The 13,785-nt window shown below is 52.1% G+C and overlaps 1 protein-coding gene across 4 annotated transcripts in view; it reads right to left on the bottom strand.

The window, feature by feature from the left end:
• PAX8 (paired box 8) overlaps positions 1-2,994 on the bottom strand; it is a 56,879-nt gene extending 53,885 nt beyond the window's left edge. For all 4 annotated transcript variants that reach the window (XM_061210754.1, XM_061210756.1, XM_061210755.1 and 1 more), the window contains exons 1-2: positions 2,890-2,994; positions 2,447-2,554 (exon numbers count right to left, since the gene is read on the bottom strand). In XM_061210754.1, coding sequence (XP_061066737.1) covers positions 2,447-2,554; positions 2,890-2,986 — 205 coding nt within the window. In that variant the 5' untranslated portion in view covers positions 2,987-2,994. The remainder of the gene's footprint in view (positions 1-2,446; positions 2,555-2,889) is intronic.
• Positions 2,995-13,785: the final 10,791 nt, after the last annotated feature.

Here is a 13,785-nt window from a genome sequence, read left to right as displayed (position 1 = left end):
GAAACGGTGCGCTTGGCCTCGCTCCCGCGAAAAAAGGCCCGCGGCCGCCTTCGCCCCGGATTCTGCTCCAGGGGAAGCTTCAAGGGGCGCTCTCCAGGCAAGGCCCAGGCAAAGCCGAACTCAGAAATGGAAGTGCCTGGGGAAAAGAGGGACGTCGCTAAGACTTAACGAGAGAAATGGGCTTATAAAAACAGGAGGGCTCAGCTTATGAATTTAGCTCTAAATATAGGCAATGGTGTCAACTGATTAGAAAGACAGAGGGTCTCTCGCTCAGGTTTGCCTAGAGAGGATTTAGAAAAGAAATAGGGGACAGTCTTGAACATTTTGAGCTATGTTTTAGGCAATTTTCTTCTGTTTCATTAGCACTAAATTAAAGTAAAGGAGAAAGTCTCATCCTCCCTCTGCCTCAGATTTTTTTTTTTTTAATTTGTTTTGGGGAGAGGTTAGAAGAAGCCCCTCTGGCTCCTCTAGACAGAAAATTACCTCTGTCCCAGGCCCTGCCAGGGGTGGACGGCTCCCTCCCCAAACCCAAGGGCGAATTGCCTCGGAGCTAATGGAAAAGCTGTGTCTCCTGATCTGGGTCTGTTGCTGATTAAAAATAAAGTAAAAATAATCGTGTCCTTTCTTCTTTCCTTCTTTCTTTCCTTTTATTCTAACGAGTGCTTCTGTAATGAAAATCGGTAGCGAAAACAAAATCAAGCCAACCCAAGGGACCGTGACATCGTCTTATTTCTCGAGCAGCGACATAGAGGAAAGGGTCTGGTCCAGCACGGGGTAAATTCGAGGTCCGGGAGCACCCATTCCTATCACCGCCAGAAAGGTCAGGGGAAGGTCGGGGGTTGGCTGGGGCTTGGGGGTGAGAAAGGAACCCAGAGCCCAGCAGAAGCGCCGGGACCAGCCTGGCGTGGGATCTGGCACCTGGCGCCGCGCGCTCGGCCTCGGAGACCGTCCTGATGATCCCGAGGCGAGGGGATTGACGTCTCTCGTTATACCCCCGTTTGGCTAAAGACTAAGGGACTAAAACCTGGTCCTGGCCTCCAAATGTGGTCAAGGAGCTTGCGTGGCGCCCGGGCGCGGGTGGGGGCGGGGTAAGGGGTGCCAGGCGCTCCCCTCGGTCCCCTGGCTCGCCGACCCCGCCGCTCCCGGGGAAGGGCTGTGAGGTCTCCACTCCGCGCCCCTGGAGGCCTGGCGCCCGCAGAGGGCGGCCAGGACGGCGGTGGCCCCAGTCTCCTAGGGGCACCGGGGTGGGGAGGGAGCGTGCTGCTGACTCCGTCTCCGGTGGTAGAGCGAACCCGAAGGAGAAACCTAGCGGCGCCCCGGGGGGGCCCCTGCGCCTCTGCCGGTGGAGCCTCGGCCCCCAGACCCGAAGCAGCGCGGGCGCAGCTCGGACCCGCGGCGCTCTGGGCTAAATTGAGATCTCAGCCGCGCGCCGCGCCCGATTCCGACCCTCCTTATTATAACAAATGTCCCGTTTGCCGAGCGGGACTTCATATTCGCCGAGAATTCATCTGAAATATTGATTTCCTCTCACTCCACCGGCCCAAATCGATAGCGCTGCGCCCTGGCCCCATAAATCGCCTTCCCCGCGGCCGGCCCAGCTCCATCCATCACCGCGGGCCAGGCCGCGCCTCTGCCCGCTGTCCACACTTGCTGAGCGCCTGGCCGGCCGTGCCCACCGCGCCGCCCGGCCCCGACCCTGCGGCTGCTTTCCTGGCACAGACCACCCCGGCCTGGGCCAGGAGGTGGGAGAGAGCGGGAGTCGCGGCCAGGGACCCTGGGCGCTTTTGAAGGGCCTGGGCCCGGACGCCGGTGGGGAGGGGAGTTCGGCCCGTGGGGGGCTTAGTCCTCGCAGGCCGGACGCCCCGAGCGCGGGTCGCCGCCTGCCCGGTGCTGGGCCAGGAGGAGTCCGAGAGCCCCCCCCCAGTGAGCTCTCGGCTCCCAGGCCCCGGACCGCGGGCTCCTTTCCGTTTGGCTGGAGAGGTGCGCTGGGCTCACGGTCCCACCCGGGGAGCCAAGGGCAAGAGCTGCGCGCACCCGGGGACGAGGCCTTAGAGGTCGGGGGCAGGGGAGCTTCAAGTCCAGCACGGCCGCGGCGCAGGGCCTGAGAGCGTGCAGGATGCCCACTCTCATGGGCCAGGCAAGACGCGGCTGGGGCGCGAAGGACACCCCTCGGACCCCACGGAGAGGTACTCGCCGCTCCGGGTGGTCCGCAGAAACCCAGGCCGGCGGAGGGCAGCTCCGCAGGGCCGGGAGGGATCTCAGGGCCCGAGAGCGGCGAGTCGGCAGCCGCGGAGAGAGCCAGGCCGGAGGCGTCCCCAGCTGCGCCCCCCACGCACGGGGTCCAGCGAGCCGCGAGCCTACGCTCCCCAGCCCCACCGACCCGAGCGTACGCACGGACGCACGGCGACGCGAAGGCTCGGGGGTCCCGGCCACTCCGCGTCCTTACCCGATCTGATGGAGTTGTGAGGCATCGCCGGGGAGTCACTCGCAGCCCGCCGAGGGCTCAGGGCTTCCTCACGCAGGTCGCCGCTGCGCCCACCGCCACGCCGCTGCCCTGCACAGACCCAGGGGCAGGGGCATGAGACTCCCTGCCCGCTGCCTTAGACCTCCTCCCCAGGCCCTACCCCTGAGGCTCTCATCGCGAGGCAGGAGTCGCAGGAATTTTAGGTGAAGTGTGGCCAACCTCAGCCCGGCCTAACACATGAGCCCGGCCGGAGGATCTGGCGTTGGCATCCTCTGAGCAGCCCCAAACTCCAGCCCGGTGCCCTCTACCTCTGCCGCCCCAGCCTTAGCCAGTTTAACTTGAGAGCAAAAAGGCTACCGGGCTTCCTGGGACCCTCTCCCTTCTCGAATCACCCCTTTCTCCCAGTCAACCCCTGGGCGGCATACCTGGCCGGCCGGCCGGCCACAGGCCTTCACTGCCCGGGTCCGCCCGCGAGGGTGCCCTGGGCCCCGCGTCTCTCCTCCTTCCGAAGTTTGTTCCCATCCACCCGGCATCGCCGACCGGTTTTATCCCGCCAGGGCCCGGAGAGATGGGTCTGGAGAGGCTCGCAGGCCGCGGATTGGCTGGCTGGGTGCAGGGGGGTGCAGGAAGGGGAGGATTTTGCAAGGGGGACATGGCTGAGTGGACTCAGGAGTTAGAAACATTCGCTGGAGCTTCTGTTTCCAGTGGAGAGAAAGGAGAGGGAGGCAGCTGGGCCCTAACTCATCAGGCCTGGAAAGATTTGAGGAGTGGGCGATGGAGGCCTCAGGGCCTGAGGATGAGGGTCTCTGGGTCCCCCCGGGGTCAGTGACACCAAAAGTGAGAGACATGCCACCTCTGTGCACCCTGCGTCCCCTCCTCTCACCCCTAGTCTGCTCAGGGGATCACCTTTTCTTTTGTGGGAAGGAACTTTGTTTTATATGCTTGGTTCTTAAGGTAGATGCCTATTCTCAGGGCTGGAGGCAAGATGGTCTAACCTTCTCACCACTGGTGTGGACCTCTTCCAGGGCAAAATCCTGAACAGCCCCTGGACCCATTCCTTCCATACCAGCCAGGATCCACACCTCACATTGTTAAGTTAATGAAAATGGTCACCTAGCCTATTCCACAGGAACACCTTTCTCCTTCTAAACACACAGCCGCCAGCCTCCTTCCTTGCTCCCTGAGGATTTTGAACTTGGGAGAAGAGTCCAGAGGACGGGCCATGAGGGCCTAGATTTCAACTCAGCGTGGAAGGGTGTTAGAAAGGGACAGGAAGAGCTGAACCCTTTCTTGTCTGCAGGAATCAGCAGCCTTGGGGCCGTGTGGGCCTGGGTGTGGATAAGAAGGGCTCCCTTGGGGTAGGAATGAGAAGCCCTTAGAGGGGGTGAAAGCTGCCCCCTTCCTTCCTCACAGGTCTTCTCTTCTGTCGGGGGAAGCGGGTACAGGGAAGATTGTGTTGGTGAACAAATGTCCTGCAGCGCCAGCAGGCCGGTGGGGCAAGGCCTGGGTGCTCCCCAATCTCAGGCTGTGCTCTGGACTCAGGATTATATCTGAGAGGTGTGATGTCCCTGGCCTGGGTGGTGGGGACAGCTCTGGGGTACAGAGGCTTAGAGCTGCCGGAGTGAGAGGGAAGGGATGGGGCAGAGGCAACTGGGGTGATTCAGAGGGATGTGTGCGCGGGTGTGTGAATACACACAATTTTTCTTAATTAAAACCAAAAGCTCTCTCTTTCAGGTTAATCCACTTCCTCCTCCCACCCAGCCTTGCTCGTTTCTCGATTTAGCAGAAATTAATGATTCTATGACAAGCAAAACACTATGAATGTTCCAAAATGGATCCTCCACCCCATACGTGGCTCTAAACAAAAAAACAATTCGTGCTTTATTGTTTTAAATGCGTCTCAGAACTTGTTATTTAAAATCGCTCTGTGGTTTCAAAATGTCCAGATATTCCACTTCTCTGGTCAGACCTCCCTGCCGCACCCCAGAGAGAGAGGGAAGAAAGGTGCTGGGATGAAAGTGGGCCTTGGTGTAGGTCCCATGGACCCCACAGGCCAGTTTGCTGCTCTGGTGCCTGCCCTGTTGTCCGTAGGGGAGCGGTGGAGTGCGGGGGCCACGGCAGAGACTGTCCACCCAGGCTCCCCTCCCACTGCGGAGGCAATGCTCCAGGGTGAGCCTGACAAGCCCTCATCCAAACAGTTCTGCAAACCTCAGAGCGTCTGCCCAAGCTGAGGGGCTGACAGATACCCATAACCTTGAAAACTTCTGCATCGTTCTTGCCAATGCTTTCCTCCTGTTCAACAAAACAAGGTCCCCTCCTCCCTCCCCCCCGTTTAGCAAAACTTCTCGAAGGACAAAAACAGCAAGTTATCAAAACAGTCAGGTCCCAATTGTGAGTTCATTTTTTAAAAATTCATTTTAATATGAAAACTTAATATGCATAAAACACATCCACACACCTTGAGAGCACCCCTTCCCCAGACTGCAGGTGACAGCTGATGGCCAGTAGGGGGCTCCACAGAGAACTTCTTCCAAAGCCAACAAGCCAACAAGCAGTAAGAACACAGGGAGCTCCACTGCCTCTTGGTCTGGTCCTGCTTTCTAATTACAGTGGGATTGGAATAGGACCTAATTATTTTCAACTAAGGCCAAGAGAACGGTTATTAACCAGTATTCCAACCCTTTGCAAAAGTAGAGGTTGAAATGATACATATGTAATTATATACATATAATTTTTAAAAATGCCTTTTATCACTGTTTTTTTGCAAACAAGAAAAATTCATGATCCTTTTAGTTAAGCATAAACATCTCAAGCCTTCCTTTGATGTAATTAAACTTTCCAAATAAATTTAGCATCCTGACTATGACACTCAGAGCAATGGGAAATTGAGGACATGCTTTTAAAAACTAAAACACCTTCTTCTGCCTTCTTCTCAGATTTGATGTCTGTAAGCCTTTCACGCTGAGACTATCACCTGGCAACCTGTGATTGAAAGCCAGTTATGATTTTTTAAACTCAGTGTTTTTCCAAGAATATGAAAATAAATTGAGAAGAGAGAGTAACTCTGGTTTCCTTTAAAAATTTGACAGATCTGGCCACAGATCTAAGTGTTTCTTTGTAGAAATGAATTATCTTGCAGTTCAACAGTCAAAGAGTTTAATATACATCCCAGGTAGCTGCCTAACCCCAGTGATTATTCTGTGATTTTTAAATTCTAAGTTGATCCACTGAAGCTTCAAAAGATGGTCTTTCTTTCCACAGTTCAGATGAAATCCACCGAACTGGTGGTAGGGTTTGTTAGGGTTGAGACTGAGGACATTCCCTAGATGTGGGATTTTGGGTGCTAAAATACCGAACTGTCCCAGGGAAACCAGTATGAGTTGGTCATGTTAGCTGATAGAGCTGGGAAGGAAGGGGTTTGGGGTCTTTTAATAAGCAGCTCAGAGTTTACACTGTCTCTGGGCTGGGTGTTTAACTGTGCAGGTGGAATCCTGCCTCCTTCTGGATCAGGCCCTTGAACCTCTGCTTGGTTCAGGGGCCTCTCTTTCCCCCTCACCTCCCTGTGTCCCAGGAGAGGGGACCCAGGACCTCTTCATCCCCTTTGATATAAAGTCTCAGAAGTTTCTCTGTGCCAACTGCCCAGAGGCCAGCCCTGGGGGAGATCCCTGCCCCCAACAGCCTTGGGGGAGATCCCTGCCCCCTGCTTACCTGCCATGTCACCTTCCCCTACATGGTAAACAATCCCGGGACTAAAGTGCATCCTTTGGGGAGGAAACAGCAGCTCTTTACTCTGAGTTAGAAGACAAGCGGTTCAGCCCTGGCTGTGTGAAATGGGACCATTCCCTTTCCCTGAGCCTCAGTTTCCTCTTCTGTAGGATGTGGGTGCGAGTGAGGAGTGGGGAGGGTGAGACCCACCTCATAGCCTTGTTGTGACGGTGAATAGAATTATGATGGTAAAAGCCCTTTGAAAACTGCAGCTCTGTACAAAAGTTAATTATTATTAGACAACAAAGGCAGGGCGATACTTCCAAGAAGGGTAGAGGTAACACTCCTCTAAAATTTTGTTGTAGATGTTGGTTCCTTTAATCCTTTCCCAGCAGCACCGTGAGTTCTTCCAACAGCTGTGTGAGCTGCTGGGTGATGGACAGGTGAGCCGTTGAGCAGGAAAGGGCCAGTGAGCGTGTGCTCGTGCGTTGGGTGCAGGGTGGGTGTGGGAGCTTCCGTGGGACGGGGGTGTCTGTGAGCGGAGCAATGAATAGTCCCTGGCCCAGAAAGAGGGAAACAGAACCAGTGGCAGAGGGGAAGGGCCAGTGCCAGGGCAGAGCTTCGGACCCCCTGACTTCACCATCTGCAGAAGGCAGACGCGCTCAGGGCACTACCCTCTCCCCCGACAGACCTGTCCAATTGTGCCCCAGCCACACGGGATTTCTACCCAGTCCCACACCTCAGGAAATGGCCGACAGCCTGCCCTGAGGCCTCCTGGCGGCTGTGTCAGAGAATCAATCATTAATTACCCCGCGCTCCTCCCCCCACCCCCAGGCTTTCAAAACACAAAAATAGAAATACAGGTCCTGGCAGGTGAAAGGAAAGTGGAAAGCAGTTTGGAAAAAGCCACCCGTGGCATCTGTCCAGTTGCTTTTGGGGTTGGAGATGTGTCCTGGGCACAGGTTTCTGGAGATCTTTGCCCACCCCAAAGCCCCTGGTGGCTGCCACCTGGGCTGCTGTGGGGGACATGGTATTTTCGGGGTGGAGTAAGAAAGAACCCCACTGGGGAAGCAGAGAGAGAGGTAACAGAAGGAGCGGAAAGGAGCAATGTATAGAGGGGATAACTCAGGTCAATTGTTTTTTCTTTTTTAATAGTTTTTTAAAAGTTACAAATAATGACCTAGGCCCCTTGGCAACCCATTTTGCAGATGAGAAGACTGAGCCCCAGGAAAAGTGAGTACCAGATCTGAGGTTACCCAGCTGGTAGGTGGCAGACTCTATGTCCAAATAAGCACTAGAGACCCAGGCCTAGCCTTAATGTTGGAAATTCTGCTCACCCCAGCCTAGTTCCCTCACTCCCCAGCACCTACCCCACATCCCGTCAGGAAGGAAGGTTCTGGATCCCAGGGAGTGGCCAGGGTGAGGTCGGACTCCCATGGCCAGAAAACTTTCCAGCCCCAAGAGAAAAGAGCAGCTCACCAGGCAGGAATGCCCTCCCCTTGGCCAGGCCCCTGAGTCCAGCCCAGAGCAGCGGGGGTCAGGACACAAGAATCCTCTCAGGCCAACGTGCCAGGGCGCTGGAGTGGGCTGCCGTCCTGACAGCTGTTCTTGGGGAGGCGCCAAGGAAAAAACCCAGGTCCTGGGCTTTGCATCAGACTCCGGGTTGGCTTTCTTCTCTGTGGCCTTGGAAGGCAAGAGGTTCCTGCCGTTGGCACAAATCACAGAACAGAGCCTGGCAGTGTCCAGGGCCCTGATGAAAGCACCAGAGACCCTGGTGGTAGGGTGGGGGGAGAGGGGAGAAGCGGAGGGATAGAGAAGACTTGGGGGCTCTAACCTGCCTCTTGCCCCCAACGTTCACTGCCTGCCCCCTGGAAGGCTTCCCGCATTCTGATCTGAGTAATCCTGGGCGACTTGCCATGCTTTAGGCCTTGGCCGGCTTCAAAACTCTCTTCCCATTTAGACCTCTTTCATTCTCCCGCAGACCCTACAGCCCCTGCCTTCCCTGCGTTTGGAGGAGCAGGGCTTTGGTCCCCTGTTTTTGTCTCCATGCTCCAGTGTCGTAGCAGTGTGGCCACCCTTGGTCCCCATAAGAGGGTAGACACACCATCAGGTTGAGGGAACTCTACGCACGGTGTATCCTTCTAAGAACAACAGCTACCTCTACTATTATTTACTAAGTATTACTAAATGCCAGGAACTGTCGAGTGCCTTACGTATAACCCCATTTATTCTCCACAACACCCAGTGAAATCGAGTTTTGAGGCAACATGGGCATAGAGGCTGCTCTGGGTCACCCCGTTGCTGGGCGGTAGAGCTAGGATGGGAACTTGGACTCATCTAAGACCTGTGCCAGCATTCTCTCTACTCCCCCATGGGCTGATTACAGGCACGACAGCTGTAATAGCTCCAAGAAAGCTATTGGAACAAACTAGGGAACAAACTAGAAAAAGCGTCTTGTTTGTCAGTTTTGGGGGCCACCAGTGGCTTATTGGGAAGCTTGACGTCTAGTAATGAGATTTATCCTTCCGAGGCCCACGGACAGGCCAGGTCAATGAAAGAATGAAAAAAAAAACCAAGGTGGGAGTCACGGTGACTGTATTCTCACTCACTTAGCAGAGCACAGACACAGAACACATTTGAAGCAAGAATGAGTTAATCACCCACCTATACATTTTCCTTTTTTTTTTTCTTTTTTTTTCAGCTGTATTGAGGTATAATTGACAAATAAAATTGTAAGATATTTAAGGTGTGCTTTGTGGTAATTTGATACACGCACACATTGTGAAAGGAGTCCCACCATCTAGTTAATTAACAGACCTATCATCTCATTTATTTGTTTGCTTATTTTAGTGAGAATGTTTAAGTTCTACTCTCTTGGTGAATTTCAATTGTATAATACAGTATTATCAACTATAGTCACCATGTTTTACACTAGATCCTCAGGAACTTATCTACAAAACAGAAATTGAGTTACAGATGTAGAACATAAACTTATGGTTACTGGGGGGTGGGGTGTAAAGGGGGGGAGGGATAAACTGGAAGATGGGAATTGACACATACAGACTACTATATATAGAACAGATAACTAATAAGGACCTACTGTATAGCACAGGGAACCCTACTCAATACTCTGTAATGGCCTATATGGGAAAAGAATCTTTAAAAGGTGGATATGTGTATATGTGTAACAGATTCACTTTGCTGTACACCTGAAACTAACACAACATTGTAAATCAACTATATCACAATTAAAAAAAAAAAACCTATACCTTTTCTGAAACTTCTTAAAAACTTCTTTCCATTTTTAGGTACATCATCTTTACATAAGGTAGCATTTCCTTTTGTTTGTCGTAAACTCCTCGTTTTGAACCTCAGGGCGTGCTCTGTGGGCCTGATAATTTCTGTTCGCTTCATCCACTTTCCTTATCTCTTTACAGACAGTCATCCTGTTGGCACTGAGACTTCAGTTTTCCAAGTAGAATCACTTCCCTCAAGCTCACTCCGGAGGATAGAGCCCAGAGTCCTGAGGAAGGATCTTTTGCCACTTGAATCCTGGCACCTACTCCTCCACAATGCAGAGAAACGGTAGGAGTCACCATTCTCTGTGGGGCTGGGAATCTGGCACTCAAAGCTGGAATCCTGGCACAGTCCTGCCCGGGCTGTGTGACCTCGTGCTGAGTACCCACCTTCTCTGAGCAGAAGTTTCTGAGTCTGAGAAGTGAGACTAATAATGGTATTTCTCTTCTATTATGTTGTGATGTTTAGGTCAGACAGAGCGCTTGGAGCACAATGAATGCTCAGAAATGGTTCGTGACTGGAAATAAAACTAGTCACAGGGACTTCCCTGGCAGTTCAGTGGTTAAGACTCTGTGCTTCCACTGCAGGGGGCGCAGATCCCATCCCTGGTCGAGGAACTAAGATCCCTCATGCTGAGTGGTACAGCCCAAAACCAAAAAACTAGTCACAATACAGGTGATAGAGAGTGTTGTTCACGGACCTTGGGGTGGTGTCACTGTCACCATACTCAGGACACCAGGAGACACCGAAAGATTCCAAAGGACAGTGGGGCGAGGGCACTGGGGAGAAGAACTGAACTTGCCGGTTCCTGGGACAATCAGAGCACAGGGTCCCCAGGCACTTGTGAGCTGCTTCATCCCTTTCCAACCCCATCTGTGGGTGTGCACTTACCCCAGGGTCCCTGAGACTGCCCACATGGACCAGACCAGCTCTGCTCCCTGAAGGGGCTGCCGAGTTATTTAGCCTGGGAACTCTCCTCCCAGACACTGTTCCCTTGGCTCCGAGGGTGGCGTCCAGAACATAAGACATGATTCCTGGAGGGGCAGGCATGGGCCTCAGCTTCCCAGTGGGGGATGTCTGAACTAACTGCCACTTTTCTGATTCATTGAGAAGCCAGAATCTTCTCTAGTTTTCTTTGTTTTTACTTATTTTACTTTTAGCTTATACACATAATAAATCATAAATAAACAATAATGATAAATGTCTCCCTTCTTCCAACCCTTAGCCCGAGGTAACCCTGTTATCTATTCAATATTTGTTCTTCCAGACCTTTTCTATTCATACCTTATGTCTGTACCTATAGAAATAATGGCCTCTGTTTTGGGGGAGTGTGTGCTTTAAGATGCGTAGTAGCATCCCGGAAGTAAGTTGTGCTCTGCAAATTGCTTATATTCACTCAGCAATGTCTGGAACATCTTTGCATTTCAAGACATATAGCTCTACCTTGTGCTTTTGAACTTCTCCATCAGAACCCAAAATGTGAATGGGATAGAGTCCAAGCAACTATCCTCCTTTTGATGGATATTTATCTCTCATCTGTTTTGTTATATCAAAACTGTCCTGCAGTGAACTCTTTGTGCACATACGTGGATATTTTCCTGGAGAAATTGAAAATGAGAAATGGGATTGTGGGAGCACTGGGTGGGCACCTTTAAAATAGGGATGAACTAATTGGCTTCCCTCAAGCCTAGCCTGGCTTCTCTTTTCATGACTCTTGAATGTCCCTTTCAAGAGGGAAGGTAAGCAGGATGGGCAGAGTAAGAAGGTGCCTGTGAGGTTTCCGGATCCAGGGTCATTGCCATCCTCCAGGCAGTGACCACAGTGTACAGAAGCTCTGGGTGGGCATCCTGACTGGGGAATGTTCTTCATCCCGAGAGCATTCTGGACTGCCTCAGTCTAATAAGGGAATAAAGAGAGGGTGGGTTTTAGCCCCCTGGGATCCCAAGGCCACCTTCACAGGTCAAATTGGGTGACTGAGTTTAGTGTTATAGTCTCTCCTTCAAGATTCAAGAGAGAGCTGGACTCCCATGCTTGGGACTCAGCCTCTCCATTCCGGAGCCTGAGGAGTTGTGAGAGACCTGAGTTTATGATACAGTTCTGCTCTGAGCTGTGTGATGTTGGGAAAGTCACTCACCCACTCTGATTCTCAGGTTCTCATACTTGGTAAAAAATGCATATAATATTCACATCCTATCAGCAGGGTTGTATGAAAGTGATTTGTAAACTGTTAAGAAATGTGAAGGATGATGAATTTGAAGCAATTATCATGCTGAATATAACACCTGGATGACTTCACCAGGACAGCCCTTTCTCTTTCCCTCCCTCTTTCCCTCGTCTTCTTCCTTCCTTCCCTCCCTACCCCGCACCTCACCCCCACTTCCTCTTCAAGTATTTAGTTGTACAAATATTTATTGAACATCTATTAAGTGCTGAGCACAATGCCAGGGCCTGGGAACACAGTGGTGACCAAAACAAGAATCATGTCTTCAGGGAACAAATAGGTTCTGCAGGGAGGCGTGCTCCCTGCTGTGATGGGGTTGGAGTGGAGAGCTGGAGGCATGGGCAGCCCAGAATCTGGAGGGCACCTCACAGAATCTTGGCTGTTCAGAAGGGACCTCTAGCAGAGCCCTGAAGGAAGAGGCAGAACCAACCAGGCAAACAGAGGAAAGGGAGGAAGTAGAATATTCTGGCATGAGCAGAAAAAAAGATAACACATGTGAAGGTCTGGAGGCTGGGGGCAAGAGGGGAGATGGGGCAGGCACAGCTAGGGAACCGAATTCACTGCAGTGAGAAGTAAAGTGGAATTATAAGGGGTGTGTGTGTGCACACAGGTATGGTGAGGGCTGAGAGATGGGACTGGGAAGTGTGCATGGTTGGATCACAAGAGTCCTTAGGCATGTTAAGGACTGTGGGACTTTATCCTAAAAAGCAAAGGGGCGTGTCTAAAGGGATTTTAGCGGGGGTGGGGTGGGGGGGGGAGGAGTGGCCAGACTCGTGTTTTGGAAAGCTCTTCCTGGTGCAGGGTGAGAATGGGTTGGAGGAGGCCAGGCTGCAGGCTCCGGCAGGCTGTGGTACCATAATTCCCTGCGGGCTAATGGGAGCAGTCAGGGTGGAGAGAAGCTATGATGGGGATGGCGTGGTGGAAATATTGTCATGGTTACCTGTTGATCTCAGTTTCATATTTGGTCTGGTGGTGATAAGCTGCAGCCCCGTGAAGACCAGATTGAATATAAGTGCTAGCCCTATCCTATCTTCCTATGTTTTCTGGAGGGCTCAGACCTTGGGTCCCCTGAAGTGCAGGCAGATCTGGCTCTTCTGACCTTGAAACCTCCCAATGGCCAAGGGGACGTTTCTGTCTGATGACAGATCAGACAAGAGAGAATGGAGATGTTGGTCCAGGACCCAGGCTGTCATTGATGGGTTGGGGAGGAGGCATGCGTGTAAAGTTGCCCAGGATTTTGGACTTCAAATTCCACCCTGATCTGGACACAGGTAGCACCCCTGTGGCTGAGTGACAAAGAAACAGTGACCACGACAAAGGAGGGGGTGGAAAGTTACACGAGGGGTATCTGCCTCTATGTAGGACAGTAACAAAAGAGGATTGGCTGAGAGTCAGGAGCTTAGGGTCCCAGACTTGGGACCAAGGCTGTGGGACTTTGGGGAGGTCACTCGGTTTATCTGGGCCTTGGTGTCCCCAACTCTATAAAGAAGGACTAAGTGGGAGGTGGAAAGTGCACTGGCTTTCAAGTACCAGTGCAGAGGAGTATCTCCTGGAGAAGCGTCCTGAGTGAAAAACACTCAATATCTCTATACCATGTTTTCTCATTTTCAATACAAAGTGCTTAAGGACACCTTCCTTGCTAATCTCATCGACTGGCTCTTAAGAGCCAGTGTACGTGGAAGCACTTTGAAACCCTAGACATTGTAATAATAGTACAGACTAATACAACTCTTTTGTAAACCCAGCCCAAACCCAGATTGGGGCTCAAACCCACAGAGCCGGGACTCAAAGCCGGCCAAAACCCTGACTGGGACTTGAACCCGGCCCAAACCCACAGTCTTCCAACTGAGATCACACACCTGGTCTCAGGACTTAATGAAGCTCAGGTTCTGATGTCTCATCGCAGAAAGAATTCAGTGAGAGACAAAGTGATGGGTAAGAAGTGGATTTATTTAGAGAGAAACACACTGCAACGACAGAGTGTGGGCCATCTCAGAAGGTGAGGAAGGCCTGATACAACTCTTTGCAGTGAATAAATGCTACCCTATCCATTATCTCATTTGATACCTACGTATTGCTATGTGTATCTACTATATAA

Source organism: Eubalaena glacialis, chromosome 14, assembly GCF_028564815.1.
Source record: "Eubalaena glacialis isolate mEubGla1 chromosome 14, mEubGla1.1.hap2.+ XY, whole genome shotgun sequence".
NCBI classification, from domain to species: Eukaryota; Metazoa; Chordata; class Mammalia; order Artiodactyla; family Balaenidae; genus Eubalaena; species Eubalaena glacialis.
The sequence above is the reverse complement of the archived record's forward strand: the minus strand, read 5'-3'. Positions and strand labels throughout refer to the sequence as shown.